This window comes from Strongylocentrotus purpuratus, unplaced genomic scaffold (assembly GCF_000002235.5).
Source record: "Strongylocentrotus purpuratus isolate Spur 01 unplaced genomic scaffold, Spur_5.0 spur5_scaffold_17, whole genome shotgun sequence".
In the NCBI taxonomy this organism is placed as follows: Eukaryota; Metazoa; Echinodermata; class Echinoidea; order Camarodonta; family Strongylocentrotidae; genus Strongylocentrotus; species Strongylocentrotus purpuratus.
Genome location: NW_022145602.1, coordinates 4,106,153 through 4,123,443, shown reverse-complemented (window position 1 = coordinate 4,123,443; position 17,291 = coordinate 4,106,153). Strand labels below are relative to the sequence as shown.

The following is a 17,291-nucleotide window of genomic DNA, read 5'->3' as shown; positions in this document are numbered from 1 at the left end:
ACTTGTTTTCTCTGAATATTTTAGTACACTTTTTTTTTCTCCTTTTGATTGGCAAATCATTTTCTTGTAACATTTGACAATTATTCACCGCACACTTGGACATGAAAGAGTTGCAGTAATCTCAGCATGCCTCTGTTTTTCATGACCTTATATCTGGGTGAATCCATATGCATCAAGTCCATTTTCCTTGCTCTCATTACATAATTTAATTCATTAGCTTTGATTTTGTAATGAATAAATGCCATTGTGTAGTGATGATTAGTGAAAAAGCACCCCTACCTTTTTGAAAGAGAAAGACAGACAGAGAGGGAGAGATACAGAAACAGAGATATACAGACAGACCGATGGAGAGAGCAAGCTAAATAACCACAGACAATATGCTCTCATTACATAATTCAATCATTTGTATGGAAAAGGGAGGTTGACACTTAAAGTTCAGTGATAATTAACTTTGATTTCTGTAATGAATATGCCATTATGTAGTGATGATTGGTGAAAAAGCACCCCTTCCTTTCTGAAAGAGAGAAAGACAGACAGAGAGGGAGAGATACAGAGACAGAGATATACAGACCGACAGATGGAGAGAGCAAGCTCAATAACGATAATAATATACATTTATAAAGCACAGACAATATGCTCTCATTACATAATTTAATCATTTGTATGGAAAAGGGGAGGTTGACACTTGAAGTTCAGTGATGTTTTCTATAATGAATATATACCATTGTGTAGTGATGATTGGAGAATATGGTTGTCGAGTCCTGCCCAACACAGTTGTGGCAGTGTCTAGTGTACAAATAAATTATTTGAATATGTGCCGCTCAGATACATGTAGTTTCAGAGTTTTGCCTGTTTGCCTAAAGAGAATTACTTGTATAGTGTGATTGAGTGTGGAGAAAGCGAAAGCCCTTGATGGGAATAGAGAGAGAGAGAGAGACAGAGAGACAAAGATACACAGAGAAAGAGAGACAGACATACAGGGATAAAGAGACAGAGAGAGACAGAGAGAAACGGACAGACAGGGATAGAGAGACATAGAAAGACAGGCAAAGAGAGACAGAGACAGAAAAAGATAGAGAGTGAGAGAAAGATAACTCTAATAGGAACACTGTCTAAACACGTGGAAGTTGTCTAGAGTGTACATAGGAGAAGTTGACAGGTGAAAGAAAGTACATGAACATAGCCTACATGTATAATAGGCCTACAGAGAGTTTTGTTCGAGGATGTACACATCATATACCTGTCAATTATATATATGGTTTGATGTTTTACATATGTTTTGTAAGAAGTTGTATGGAATCCACATTAGACAAATATGACACAGATTTGAAGAACAGTATGATACAATTGAGTTTCAAAATACATTTCATATCATTTAATTTTGTTCAAGCATAAACATTTTTATAAAATATACTCAACAATTTCAGGGATTTAGATCCATGAATATTATTACTTTTTTTCTTCAATGCACATGCAGAAACATGTTGTGTCATCTACTTGTATGTCCAGTGATTTAGAGTTTGGGTAGTATTCTGAAAACAATGTTATCTTTACGGTAGTAAAAAGTATGTTGATTGTCATAACAAAGTGAAATTGTGCAGAATAGACATATTTCATCTTTGCTCCCGCAGATGCCTACAGGCGTATGGTATGCAGCCAGTTTGCAAAAAATAGTAACCATGACTTGGCCTACTTGCGATTTCTTATGACAATCAACATTACTTTGCTATCATAACAGATGACATGGTTTTCAGGACACCACCCCAGTGCCATTGCTTAGAAGAGTTGGCCAATCTGTTTTGAGTTGGGCACAGTACGGTGAATACTGCTTTCGTTGGGAAAGTACAAAAAAACAGAATGTACGCCACGTTGTGACCAACTGAAATCAAGTTGGCCAAACTCTGTGTATAGATGGCTCTGATAAAGACTAGAAACTATTCTGAAAAAGTTAACGCAGCCTCCTTTCTTTCATAGCTAATTGCCCTATGATTTGCTAATAATAATAATAATTTGATCAATTTATAGAGCGCAGCTATTATTAAATATACTCTACTGAATGTGATGAAGAAAAATAACTGCTAACAGTGCTACTTTACAGACACACAATAGCAAAATAGAATCTATTTTAAAGCTCCTGCAAACAAGTGCGTCTTCAACAAAACTTTGAAGAGAGCACCAGATGAGGCTTGTTTTTATGTCTAGTAGGAGTTATTCTAAAGCTTTGGAGCGGCACAACTGAAAGCACAATCTCCAAGATTTACCCTTGTTTTTGTGTGAGGTAGCTTTAGAAGCAGCTTGTCCTGTGTACTTCATTAGTGTTCACAGGCGGCTGGTTTCACTGAAAAATGAATAAACACAATAGGCGATCGGTCAATGTGAATATGTGATCAAATGATTTATAATGCATACAGGAACATGTACAGGGTTGCATACACGTTTCTATCAAGAACTTATTGTATCCCCCCCCAAAAAAAAAAAAGAAGAGAAGCTGGTTCATGAATCTGATGAGGAGTCACTGATATCACTATCACTGAAGTCATAGCCCCCTAGCAGACTCAGTCCACTTGATTTCTCTTTCGCGACCTTCTGCGATGCAACCTTCTGCTTCTTAAGTCCTTCTTGTATGCTACTCGCAAACGAAGCCTCAGCCTCCTCTTGCTTCTCCTCCTCCGTCTTCTCCTTTTTTTCCTTCTCCTTCTCTTCTTTCTCCTTCTCCTCCTCCTCCTCCTTCTCTACTGTAGTATTATTACCATCAGAGTTCTTGCTATGTGATTCACTATTTTGGTCACTCACTGCTGCTGATTCAGTTCTCTTCTCAATAGCTGCTGTCCCACCTATTGACGATGGTGCTGCATCCGTCGCAGTATGAGATTCAGCCTCAACTGGTTTTGTGATCAACTGTGCCGCATCTGTTGAAGTATCGGATTCAGCCTCAACTAGTTTTGTGGTTTCATTTGGACTATTTTCTGTTGATGTTGTTGCATTGTCTTTGTCCGGTTTGCTGCTGCTGCTGGTATCACTCTTTTTTACCTTGACCAGACCCGAGAGGAATGACCTTGAGGATGATTTTAAGGATGACTTTGTAGATAACCTTGAGGAGGTGTCTGCTAGCTTCTGTTTCTTGGCTCCCGATGGTCCACTAGATTCCTGTCGAACAAGAGAAAAACATGATGAGCTGATGTTTTTAACAATGCTTATATAATATTGGATGGCTTTGAGTGTGAATATATTGCTCGAGCTATGACAATATTGGTCGAGTCGAAGATGAGTCTAATATTGTCTTAGCGAGAGCAATATATTCTGGTATTCTGCGCTAAAGATATTGAAAACACTGATTTATTGTACCACTTGGAAGACTTTATAGATTATAATATTAACTACTTCCATTCATATTTGAGACACCAGAAATAAATCTTAAATATTTTGTAGGCCTCAAGAGCCTGTGGGGCAGCAAATTTCCATTTTGACGCTGCACAGTACCCATTGGTTGAACATTTATAGATTTGGTATCAAAAGATGTGTAAGACTTGCGGCGATAAATTCATGAGAGCTTGTGGCACAAAACGAAATATCCTGAAACATATTACCGCACGCAGGGTGGAAGGGGGGTTGGATTCTGCCCCCCCCCCCGGCCCTTTTAGGGTAAAGAACATCAAAGTATACAAAAAGACAACGCTTACATCTGTAAGAATATCAGTAGGCCTTTTAAATGTCATAGAGGATGGAGAAGGTTTGGAGCTGCTGGGTGATTCCTCATCTTCGTCGTCATCATCGTCAAGTCTCTTGATTATGATACCGTCTCCTCCCTTGCCAAATAGTCTCCTACAAGAAGCATGTGAGAAAGAGAAAGACAAAAAATACAGCAAGAAAAATAATATACTCATTGGTATGAAGATAGCAGAAGATTAGGAGTCAACCTTGAACAAATTATCATTCAAGAAACTTTTCAAGGAACACGTAGCAAAGGAAGGATGGAATGACAGTCTTAGGGATATCACTGGCCACCCTCTCCATACACTCTACCAGATTGCAGGAGACAGATGTCGGTGGAAAGGTCTCATCACATGGGTCACAACGGGTCAGCCATGATCTATAGGACAACGACGACGAAGACACAAAGGAGGAATCATTGACAGATGATAACAACCACAAGATTGTCACTCTGTGACGCCCCTGATGCTCCAACAATATTACCTCTGTCATAGCAGAGTGGACAAATATGTAGCCCTCAAACATTAGCATATTGGGTAGCCATTTACACCTGGGTGGAGAGTGGCAGACTTGGAGTAATGTCTTGTCACAGATTGTTAATTACCGGAGGGGGATTAGAAACCTGAACCCTTGGATTGAGAGTCAAGTGAATGAACTACTACACCACAAATGCCTCTACACAGAACAGAACATTACAGGAAGAGAGAGAGGGAGAGAGAGAGACACACACACACACATAGAGATAGAGAGACAGAGAAACAGTGTGACAGAGAGATGGAGAGAGAGGGAGAGAAACAGTGAGACAGAGAGAGATGGAGAGGGAGAAAAACAGTGAGACAGAGAGAGAAACAGAGAGAGTGAGAGATACAGAGACAGGAGGGAGAAACAGAGAGAGTGAGAGATACAGAGACAGGAGGGAGAAACAGAGAGAGAGAGAGAGTGAGAGATACAGAGACAAGAGGGAGAAACAGAGAGAGTGAGAGATACAGAGACAGGAGGGAGAAACAGAGAGAGTGAGAGATACAGAGGCAGGAGGGAGAAACAGAGAGAGCGAGAGATACAGAGACAGGAGGGAGAAACACAGAGAGCGAGAGATACAGAGACAGGAGGGAGAAACAGAGAGAGTGAGAGATACAGAGACAGGAGGGAGAAACAGAGAGAGTGAGAGATACAGAGACAGGAGGGAGAAACAGAGAGAGAGAGAGAGAGGGAGAGAAACAGAGAGAAACGGAGAGACAGAACAAACAAAACAGACAGACAGACAGAAAGGAAGGTAGTTTGTTTAATGATCAATCGATCAGTCAATCATGCAATCATCTCTCCAAAGTTATAGTGGTTCCATCTACCCATCCATCCATCATTCATTCAATCCCTCAAATTCTTACCTAATCTCCTCTTCATCGTCCTCCTCCTGTTGCTTCAGCCCAAGTGCTTCTTGCTCTGCGCCTTGTTTGAGGATCTCCTCATAGTTGATAGTACCCTGTCTCATGTTGAGCTCCCTCAGCTCCTCAAGATTCTCCATCACCTCCATCTCTAGCTTAGAGTCCTTGGTTCGGTTCTCCAGCACCTACACACCAGGAGCAGAGCAGGCAATATTTGTTATATCATTCTTATACAGCACATAGCGACAGCCATTTAATGCCTTTGTGTTTTTGAAGAAAGAGAAAGAGTTTCTAAATAATGTGGTATTTGCCATGACAGGAACAAGAAAAAAGCTTCTGAATATAATAAGAGATCGACAGCTAAGCTTCTTGGACCATGTTATACGAAAGAATAGTTTTGGAAAATCTTGTACTGACTGGAAGAATCGAGGGGAGGAGGAGTAGGGGTAGAAGGAGGATTCTGTGGATGAGTAGCTTAATGAGTGGGATTTCTGAAAGAGGAATTGATCTCGGGGAGAATGAATTACTTCATAGAATATGGGACAGAGAGTTGTGGCACTCTATGGTCATCAACCTCTCAGGACATGGCACGTAGAGAGAGTGTTTGAAAAACGCATTTGGTGATAAAGCTGTATTTACATGTACTTTGCGTCCTAAATTTAAATTCTATCACATTTTCTCACCATACAATTTGGAAAAAGGGGTGGACACTTTTTCCCCTTTGAGATAACATGGGTTAAAGAGGTGCGCATTGGCTGGTTTTGCCATTGCCGCCTCCTCCACCCCTTCCCCCTTTTCCCTTCTGCCAGAGGACAATTGAAGAACATTTTCATCCGTAAGTCAATCTTCTTTCCTATCATCTGGGCCCTGTTTCATAAAACTTTCATAAAACAAAAGTTACAATGACTGTTATAACTGAAATTGCTGCATTTGATTGGCTACGAGCAAATTTGTTATAAAAATGTTACGAGTTATTGATAACAAGTTTTATGAAACAGGGCCCTGCACTGCTACCGGGTCAAGCTCGCTATCCGTAAGGACCATTATTCATAGGGACCGCTATCCATAACGTGTGACGAAATAAATAGTGATCCTTTATGAAGAGCGGCCATTATAAATAGTGAGCAAACCATAGACAATTTGCCTCACTATTCATGAAGCGATCCACGGCGAGACGGCCCGGTGGCCAAAACCGCCCCGCCTAGTACCGACTCAGAAAATGTTAAAGTATAGCTTTAGTTCTGGAAGTGTAGAAAACGAAGATAAATCAAAGTCACTGAAACAAATTCTTGATTGGAGTTGAAGATTTATTAAAATAAACGAAGAATTAATAAATCACGAAGTTCATGTTTTGGGGCTGGGCAACCCAATCGAAACAAATTAGCAACTCATGTCGATCGTAACGGAAAAGAGGTATGTGAGGAATAGAGATGCGGATCATCCGGAGCGCCTTATATCCTGGGGGTAAATTCGCCAAGAAATATAGGACCTTTTAATACGGAAACTAATTATGGGTGGATTGATATTACGCAATGCGTCTGTGTGACACGCCTCAATTTTTGGGTGCGCGAGGCGTGTCAGTTCGGGGGTATAAAAACCGAGTTGCGTCTCTAGAGCGGGACCTCTTTTCCGTTACGATCGACATGAGTTGCTAATTTGTTTCGATTGGGTTGCCCAGCCCCAAAACATGAACTTCGTGATTTATTAATTCTTCGTTTATTTTAATAAATCTTCAACTCCAATCAAGAATTTGTTTCAGTGACTTTGATTTATCTTCGTTTTCTACACTTCCAGAACTAAAGCTATACTTTAACATTTTCTGAGTCGGTACTAGGCGGGGCGGTTTTGGCCACCGGGCCGTCTCGCCGTGGATCGCTTCAATTGGTAGTACGGATGGGGTGCGTGTGGGAGCAAACGATGCTCCCACACCCACACAATCCGTACTACCAATTGAAGCGATCCACGGCGAGATAAATCAAAGTCACTGAAACAAATTCTTGATTGGAGTTGAAGATTTATTAAAATAAACGAAGAATTAATAAATCACGAAGTTCATGTTTTGGGGCTGGGCAACCCAATCGAAACAAATTAGCAACTCATGTCGATCGTAACGGAAAAGAGGTCCCGCTCTAGAGACGCAACTCGGTTTTTATACCCCCGAACTGACACGCCTCGCGCACCCAAAAATTGAGGCGTGTCACACAGACGCATTGCGTAATATCAATCCACCCATAATTAGTTTCCGTATTAAAAGGTCCTATATTTCTTGGCGAATTTACCCCCAGGATATAAGGCGCTCCGGATGATCCGCATCTCTATTCCTCACATACTTCTTTCACGCACCCACCTGTGTCTCTTACATTCTAATCTCTCAAACAAGAGATGCAAATCACCCGGAGACCCAACAACCCTGGAATATAACAAGGGATAAATGTTGTTATGTCCGTCCACACTAGCGAGCCCACATGCTTCTGGCTATTACACACCTGTAATCCTCACTTCCCCTCTCATACTATTTCGATAGTGTGAACAGACCCGGCAACAAGGAAAAACCCTTCCAATTGTAATACAAATCTATTTCCCAAATTTGCCTGATTAAATTTAAGTCAACTGTGGCGACACGCCCAGCGACACCTAATCCAATCGGCCAAGCCGAAAAAGTAGAGCCAAAATTAAGAGCGCAACGTCTCGGAACAGGTGTTAAAAATAGCATACAAGGAATTTGCCTTGTATATGTACGTCAATGAACCTTTGAGGAAAACGTAAACACGAGAATATCCATATCATTACAAACTCCCCTACTGAAACGATCTGTCCCATAAGATCGCAATCAAAAAAAAAAAAAAAAAAAAAAAAAAAAAAAAAAAAAAAAAAAAAAAAAAAAAAAAAAAGATTGAAGCGATCCACGGCGAGACGGCCCGGTGGCCAAAACCGCCCCGCCTAGTACCGACTCAGAAAATGTTAAAGTATAGCTTTAGTTCTGGAAGTGTAGAAAACGAAGATAAATCAAAGTCACTGAAACAAATTCTTGATTGGAGTTGAAGATTTATTAAAATAAACGAAGAATTAATAAATCACGAAGTTCATGTTTTGGGGCTGGGCAACCCAATCGAAACAAATTAGCAACTCATGTCGATCGTAACGGAAAAGAGGTCCCGCTCTAGAGACGCAACTCGGTTTTTATACCCCCGAACTGACACGCCTCGCGCACCCAAAAATTGAGGCGTGTCACACAGACGCATTGCGTAATATCAATCCACCCATAATTAGTTTCCGTATTAAAAGGTCCTATATTTCTTGGCGAATTTACCCCCAGGATATAAGGCGCTCCGGATGATCCGCATCTCTATTCCTCACATACTTCTTTCACGCACCCACCTGTGTCTCTTACATTCTAATCTCTCAAACAAGAGATGCAAATCACCCGGAGACCCAACAACCCTGGAATATAACAAGGGATAAATGTTGTTATGTCCGTCCACACTAGCGAGCCCACATGCTTCTGGCTATTACACACCTGTAATCCTCACTTCCCCTCTCATACTATTTCGATAGTGTGAACAGACCCGGCAACAAGGAAAAACCCTTCCAATTGTAATACAAATCTATTTCCCAAATTTGCCTGATTAAATTTAAGTCAACTGTGGCGACACGCCCAGCGACACCTAATCCAATCGGCCAAGCCGAAAAAGTAGAGCCAAAATTAAGAGCGCAACGTCTCGGAACAGGTGTTAAAAATAGCATACAAGGAATTTGCCTTGTATATGTACGTCAATGAACCTTTGAGGAAAACGTAAACACGAGAATATCCATATCATTACATTCATAAGGACCGCCATTTGTTAGGACCATTACTCATAAGGACCGCTATCCATAACGCGTGACAAAATGAATAGCGATCCTTTATGAATAGCGGGCTTGACCTGGTAGTAATACAGGGCCAATTCATAAAACGGGTTATCAATAACAAGTGTCACATTTCTATAACAAATTTGCCCTCAGCCAATCAAATGCAGCGATTTCAGTAGCTTATGACAGTCCTTATAATAATAATAATATTTAATTCTTATATAGCGCTTAATACAAATGTCTCTAAGCGCTTTACAAACCATAGACACTTTACCTCACTACTCATAAGGACCGCCATTCAAAAGGACCTCTATTAATAAGGACCGCTATCCATATTGCATGACTAAATGAACGGTCCTTATGAATAGCGAGCAGACCCCCTGCTACCTACCTTCATGGGGTTTGTGGCATCTTCCTCTGCTTGCTTCTTCTCCTTCTCCTCAGCTGCTTGGTAGAGCTTGGCCGCTTCAAACAATCTGATAGCTCCTTGTTCTAAGGTGTAGTCGGTTTGTTGGGGATCCGTCTAGAAATGTAACAAGGAAACAAAGCGTGAAGTAACATTGTAGATTTGCAATTTTTGAAAGATGTAGTGAAGGATGTTGCAAGTACAGTTAACTCTACAGATGTCGGAATCTGTTGGGACTGCAAGAAAAAGTCTGACTTATGCACAATTCAATAACAAACATCGCTGAGACAGTTACTAGAAGCTGGTGATCGAGAGGACACAATCAAATAATTTCATGCTGATATTTTCGCGAAGTTTTGGCGAAGGATAATGCAGTAGATATAGTTCCCACGGTCATGAAAAAATACATTTTTCTGGAAACTCGTGGAAAGACCTAGAGGAATACATACATTTTGAGGAACTAAGTAACTATACATCTTGTACTACTCGAACCCAAACAAATTCCACAACACTCACAAGGCGAGTTGCAATATTACCAAACCAATATGTCATAGAGTATTGTTTTTGTTTAGACACCCTGTATATGCTTACCTTGAAGACAACTTCTGAGATGCACCTAGGGCATCTGATATAGAAGCGATAGATGCGCAGTCCCAGGTAGTTCTCATTGTGGACATTCTCTGTTTGAAGTATTATATCTCACTGCAGTTTCATCATATATCATACCAATGAGTCATAGAGTATTGATTTTTTTTTTAGACACCCTGTATATGCTTACCTTGAAGACAACTTCTGAGATGCACCTAGGACATCTGATGTAGAAGCGATAGATGCGCAGTCCCAGGTAGTTCTCATTGTGGACATTCTCTGTCTTGGCGTTGAACTTCTTCCCCTTGTAGATGTACTCGTTGCACACCTTGCATCTGAAAACAGAAATGAAAAATTAATTAAAAATCATTATTACACCAAGTTTACACTTGTATGTACAGTGAAACCTGTCTATAAGGACCATCCAAGGGAGACAAGAAAAGTGTGTCTTTGCAGACAGGTGGACTTTCTATACAGGTGGTCACTAAAGCAGATTTGACTGTATTAGGAAGGGCTCTACATGAACAGGTGCCGGGGACACATGGGCGCCCAAAATCTTAGTCCAGTCCCTAAAGGTTTTGTAAGTTTTTACATAGAGCTCATAAATCACTATGAACATGACGGACAAAGAAAGCGGACAAAATATACAATTCCTCATTCTACCCTCAACAATTTCTGTGGTAGACAATTAGACAAAGGAACATCCCTTCCCTGCTATTATGTAAAAATGTGTAGAACAGGTGAATGACACCTGTTTTACAGATTTTTAAATAATAGCAGTGAAGTGATGTTCCTTTGTCTACCATAGCAATTGTTGAGGGTAGAATGAGGAACTGTTTATTTTGTCCGCTTTCTTTGTCCGTCATATTCATAGTGCATGTTCATACAGATAAGAACGCAAAAAGTTCATTCTGAACCCCCTTCCCATGACCAATGGGTTTGCTGTGTGCAGAATGAGACACACATCAAGTTGTAGCGGCTCTTACATTCGCCCTACTTGTACCGTACATTCATGTTCACAGTTATTTTCCATCATGCTGCTTATTTATATTCATTATTCGGGCCACATGTGTATTTCTTTCCAATCGCGCATCGTGGTTCCGCACTGTTCACCCCGCGTATTTTCAACGCCACGAGGTTTTCTCCACTCCCGCTCTCATCTTGGTCGAGTCAAGACGTCTCCATAATTTCCTCTCCAGGCTGTATTCTTCTGTGCCTTTCGTCTTTTCTACGGCACGTCAACTCTTTCTCTGCCGTGTTCATCGGGCTGCAGTCTTCCAGTGGAACAGTTTAATCAGGACCGACATGGCGCCTGATTCTCCGCTGGAAGCTGCCAGTTTCTTCACCAGTAGCCTTTCACCCACATGAGCTCGACTCACCGCAGCTCATCTAAACATTCATCATCAAAGTTCGGCGCATCAATTGAGCGACTCACTGCTCAGCACCAATGCCGACTTTGATGTCTGCATTTTCTACCTTGGCCTCCGACATCAATGACTCACTGTTTCATCGTCGAGGGTCACTTTCTTCTCTTCTCTTCTCGCCTGAGAGTTTCTCCACTATCTTTATCACGAGCGTCTGCGTCGAGATCTTTCACCGCTCTTCAGCCACGAATACGAAGCTGCATCTCCGCCTTCAAGCCTCCGCACATTTCATCGCGTGAGCCCCTTCCTTCGTTCTCAACTCTCTTCATCTTCATTGGACTTTCGACTTCATTTCTACTATTGTCGTAAGCTCTATTTATTCATCGCATTTATTCATGTTCATTCTCATCTTTGATCATTATGTAATCTCCGTGCAATATTCACATTTACCATTTATGCATTTTCATTCCGATTCTTCGGCTTGTGCTTGGCTGCACTTTGCAAGTGTACGGCCAGCCTCATCAGTACCTAATAAACTTAACGAAAAGGGAATACTTTCTTTCATGTATTTTATTGTCAGTGCAACCTTGCTTCCTCGTAGCTAAATAAAAATAAGAGTTATGTTGTGTGACGAGTGAACACGCTTTCAAATATCCATTCACAATACCTCACACTCATATCTCTACAAAGTCTTTTGTCAGCAAAATATGGCCCTGTGGACATGGAAGCTGACACCCACTCTGTTTAAAGTAACATAATACTCACTGCATGTTGAAAGGTGCCATGATACGGACAGTGTATTGCCTCTCCTTGGCGAGCTTGAGTTTAGGGATCTTAGCCGGATCAAACTCTGGCGGGTAGTATTTCTGAAAGAAAGAAAGAAAAAAGATCTCATTTAATTTTAAAGAGAGTAAAGGAGCCGGTAATCGGCCAGCTCCAGTTTTCGGCCGATTGGTTGGATGCAAGGTAAAATCACTCTAAAATACATCGCATAATAGCATAACACATATCCCACTCATACCATACCATGCCAGTGTCACTGAAGAACCACATTTGTAATGAAAAATATATCCTAAAATATCACATTTTAGCGATGTAATCGGCGGTCCCACTACCCGAATCTGAAAAATCGAGTATCTTACGCGTGTATGTAAGAAATATGGGTACCATAAAATCAGCTTAATTTCAAGTATTTTTCAGATTTAGAGCCCGATTTTGTGTAAGTCACAAGCTCAAAAGTATCTCATCGCATGTATTAAATCAATGCTGCCGGACCCTGCCACGCACACACGATATGTCTGTCTAATTCAGATTCCAACTTCCGATCACCGCTGTGCCTGTCTTCGGCCAGGCGAGCACCAGGGAGCTCCGGCGTGGGATACCTGCTCCGCCCGCTTGTGCTGTACATCAGCGTGGAAACGCACGGCGCGCGCGAGCGCTTCCTATTGACTTTGTACATGCGGCCGTAAACTGAAACGCTCGGCCGATGACTGGCTCCAAAACAGTGAAAATTGAAATGAATATTGTCATGGCAATTCGTGATTTTTTTCTGGGATTCTTTTTTTGTTTAAATAATAATAATATTTGCTTCATGATTTGAACAAAAAATGATAATAAATAGGAAGTAAAGGGTCCTAAAAATAGGATTTTGTCTTAAGTGGCCGAAAACGGGCTCCTTTACTCGATATCCGATTTGCAATTCAGTGCTAAACATCACTTGAAGTGCATTAACATGGCTTCTAATTAGTGCTGTGGTCAAACGTGTAACCGACCAGTATCCGACTGCCCATAGCACTAGGCTATCCGTTTTCTATTGGACGGTTTTGTTTTCCTGTTGTTGTTTTTTAAAATAAATTTATAGATCTAGTCTAGGCACATTCATGGGGCACTAGAGGGCGCTTCGCTCGCGTACGACAATCTGAATGGCCTTGCTGCGGTGGGTCGGCAATAATCAGCCCAAAACTTGGATATGGGAGGTTGGAAGGATATATCTTTTTTATAATGTTATCCGGTCTTACCCTTAACCATCCTATGTTTAATCTATGTAGAAATAACATGCGAGTGTGATAAGAGAAACATCGGGCCCATTACTGAAGTAACTTTTTAAATATTAGCCTAGAAATGACCACCAAACGGAAAAAATTGACATTTTTTCCCGACAAATCTTCATAAAATCTGAGTTATAAACAAGTCACATCTAGGTACACTAATACAAATACGATTTTCTGAAAATTCAGGTATGATTTATTAAGTTTCTTTCAAGTATATTTCTGCGCATTGCAGCGCCAATATTCTACACTGCTTCAAAATCACACTTGAATTTTTTTTTTGCAACGAATTTGATACGAGGTCCGCGAGTGTTCCCCGTTCCTTGCGTGTTGAAAGTTTGGTAATACATAGTTTGCATTGACTCGCGCACGAAAAAATGGTCGAAAACAAAATGTCAAATGAAGAAATAAACAAGCTTTTGTATAGTTATAAGAGTTCTACCGAGGTTTCTTTGTCGATTCAATTGATTATATAGTCTCAATTAGAATTCAGAATTATCTCACTGAAAAGTTAAGAAACGGACGATGTTCTCGATCTTAGTTATTTTCATTTTGCCAGCAGCCGATCTAGCGTTGTTTGGGCAAAAAGCTAGGCCGCTGCCTTCCCACGCGAACCCTTCCGAGTCCCGCTAAAATGGCGCTCTGCGGAGCTCCGAAGCTGCGTTGGTATCGCTGCAAACTCTCAGCCGGCTAGCTCCCCACGAAGGACCATTCGCGGTATGGCGAGAGTGTGTGTGTGAAGTATGATTTTGGATTCGAGAACGCACGTAATGCAACCATGCGCGTCATTTTCAGCTGTCGAATGTATACGACCAATTTTACATGTACGATTTTTAGTACAGATACTTGGTCAGTTTTCTTCTTATATCTTTGGTTTTACAACATTTAAAAATATAATTTCTTCAAATTTGCTCCTGACTCGGTTCAGACCAATTGTCTGATGTGTTTTCAAGTCAATTTTTTTAATATATTTTTTTGCATGAATTTGCCTATCTAGATCTAGATCTAGATCTAGACCTAGAGTAGAGTCTCCGGTTTGCGGCATCGCCCGGTTTGCGGCCAGGGGTATTTGTTTCAAAAATAAAATGAATATGACTCGATAATAATCATTGAAACCTACCGTGGATTCCACGGTAAGTTCTGCTTTGCCGAAAATGTCCGTAGCAGGTGCTCCTATCGGTACGGAGTATCCGTCAGCGATGTCGGAAATCTACGGCACCAGTCGCCGATGACAATTCCAGCAGGTGCTAACTTTTAAGTTAAGAGATCGAGGCATGACTAGATCAATATTGTAGCTCTATTTGTCCGATATTTGTCCGATTGGAGGTGAAATTTGATGTTTTTGTGGAAGTATGATGGCTGTGGTCTGTCTCCTATCGCAGATATTTTGATTGTGCCACCGCATGGCTAGTTGCATGGGGTGACCGCAAACCGGCACGTAATTACGTGTTTTTCTGGTTTGCGGCGGGGGGTGTTAATACACACATAACATGCGGGATCGTGTATGATGGTATGTGTGCTGATGTGTGTACCCCCTATGACCCGATAGTTTCTAGTACTAGTACGTACCCCCGTATGGGATGATCCATTCGAGGAAAAGGTGAAATTGTTTAAAATTTCACAAATTTACCGTAGCAACAGATAAACATGAGAATTTGGGTTACCCGTAGTAATTTGGTACATGCTTTCATCGTGACGTAGCGCATAAAGCTTTGTGACGTACGCGTGCCGCAAACCGGTACTGCGTGCCCGCAAACCGGGGAACTCGAAGCATTTCGAAACATGGTCAATGCTGACCAAGCTGTGGGTCAGTTTGGTTATTTGTGACTTCTATTTAATAAGTAAGTATATGGACTCTTTATTGAGGGTATTGAAGTATTCTGTGAGTATTCCAATAAAAATAGAATCGGCAGCTCCCGCCGATCGGCCGCAGACCGGAGCCACTACTCTAGTCTCAACAAATCATTATTTTCGGAAGGAATTGCCACACAGTCTATTCATTCACTATTGCTGACATTGGTATGATATTGAGGAATGTTGAATTGTTGCTTTCGGATGATGCTTGAAAATGCAAGGGCATTAGTCTACATCAGTACATGGCTAGAATTCATCTGTAGGCCTAGGCCAGGCCTACTGCGCGACCGAAAACACCAATACAATTTTCTTACATAGGCAACACACAGTCACACAACCATTCAACAACGTACGCGCATAGGCTACGCTACGGCATAAGAAAGTAAACAACAAATGGGAGACATGGTTATGATGATTTCATTGAAAGATTCACAGTATCTTAACATTAAAATGACTCTCAGATGTTGAATATTTTATCATGCAGGATCTACTTACATTTAAAACTTTTCTCTCAGACATCTTCGGGAATTTTCTCTCCTTTCTCTAGACAAAGATTAGTGATCTTGCTTGGTGGATATGGATCGTATGCTACATACAATGAACGGTAGCTTCAAATCGAAAATATCGAAGTTTTTTTTAGTTTGATTGGATGGCATGATTTTACTTCTTCAAATAAAATCTTCTGATACAGTAACACTAACACGAACATATTTTGCTAACATATATTCAAATTTATGGATGTTTTTTTCCTTGGAACCTAGTGACGAGCTAATACTTGGAATCCAGTCTGCATACATTCCTTCTTACTTTGTCGGGCAAGCCTCGAGCAAGTCTTCAGGTTGTCAACAAACTTTGTTTAAAAAGTATGCATATGTTGTTAAACCGGTCTATTAAGTGGCGGCCATCAACTATTAACTGTCACTTTAAAGAGAGATCATCGTGAATTGCATTTTGCTGAAATGTAGTCATTTGTATATTTATGAATTCGCTAATACATCTTGAGGAGGGTAAATAAAACAAAAATAATAAATAAATACACTCAGTTAAAAAGAAAAAAAAATTGGACACTCTTTTCTGTTCAGAATCGTTCATATATACCGTGAATTAATATAGGCCTAGATCAAACAAAATAAAAATCAATTGTCTACCAACATCGTTTAGGATCAAGTTTTGAACCTTCACCGTTGAATAGGCACATTCATTTAATCCTTAGAAGCTCTAATTAAGAAAATTTGCAAAATTATAGAGCAAGCAGCCATTCAAATGTTAACGAACATGTGCATCCGTAAGACATTCTTGTTCGACAATAAAAAGAAAGAAGGAGAAACAATAAGGGCTGAGCTTTGGATGTCAACTTGTCCGTCAGGACTGCATGGTTTTAAAAATCACGTTCAAAATGCCTCTCCTCTCCTTTTAACTCAAGATCGTGGATCGTGGACGAACTTTAGGATAGCTACAACATTTGAATGCCCACAGATTTTATGCAATGTTCTTTCAGAGATTCGTATATTGTTAAATGCGGCTTGAATGCTATGATTCCAATTGCATGTTCTCTTAAAGAGGATTACTTTATCTTTAATTTGATATATAATTAGATAAGTTTGTGTTGAATATTTTATTTGACGATAAGTATAAGGTCACTCCAAAGATGACTGGTGGGGGGGGGGGGGGGGGGTAAGAGGACATATATATATATTTTTTGGGGGGTCCAGAAATTTGAAAATTTGACCAATCGATATTCCGTTTCGTTGGGGGGGGGGGGGGGGGGGTAAGGTCATCTTGTTTAGGTCGTCCATTAGGATTTTTTTTTTTAAACCAAAAGGATAAAAAAAAATATAACTCATAAGGGGGGGGGGTCTCAAAAACATACACATACAACAAAAAATGAATGGGGATACATACGCCATTTACGTCCATTTCAGTAAAGGTTTGATACGCCATTAAAGGGTTTATTCCAGAGGTTGATGGACATAATAGGTGAGTACGATTAGGACGTGTGTATGCGAGTGACCCCCCCCCCCCACATTCTCCCTCTCTCTCTCTCTCTTTCTCTCTCTCTCTCTCTTTAACTCAGTGATATTCGTTTGAA

General features: G+C 40.7%; 1 protein-coding gene and 1 long non-coding RNA gene across 2 annotated transcripts; one reads left to right on the top strand and one right to left on the bottom strand.

Moving 5' to 3' along the window:
* Window positions 1-1,352: 1,352 nt before the first annotated feature.
* Window positions 1,353-15,790, bottom strand: LOC586626 (splicing factor YJU2). The gene is made up of 7 exons (XM_786399.5): window positions 15,698-15,790; window positions 12,066-12,166; window positions 10,127-10,271; window positions 9,334-9,465; window positions 5,097-5,278; window positions 3,681-3,822; window positions 1,353-3,147 (listed from the first exon to the last, which is right to left on the bottom strand). Exons 1-7 carry the CDS (start codon window positions 15,719-15,721, stop codon window positions 2,494-2,496), a joined length of 1,380 nt encoding a protein of 459 aa, XP_791492.3. The 5' UTR covers window positions 15,722-15,790; the 3' UTR covers window positions 1,353-2,493.
* Window positions 6,340-7,923, top strand: LOC115925155. Its single transcript, XR_004064570.1, has 2 exons — window positions 6,340-6,506; window positions 7,215-7,923. It is a non-coding gene; the product is annotated as an uncharacterized LOC115925155 (long non-coding RNA).
* Window positions 15,791-17,291: the final 1,501 nt, after the last annotated feature.

Coding starts and splice junctions, on each gene's coding strand:
- LOC586626 (XM_786399.5), bottom strand. CDS start 15,721: ATGTCTGAGAGAAAAGTTTTAAAT. Junction 12,167..15,697: donor CTGAGAGAAAAGTTTTAAAT/GTAAGTAGATCC, acceptor TCTTTCTTTCAG/AAATACTACCCGCCAGAGTT. Junction 10,272..12,065: donor ATGGCACCTTTCAACATGCA/GTGAGTATTATG, acceptor TTCTGTTTTCAG/ATGCAAGGTGTGCAACGAGT.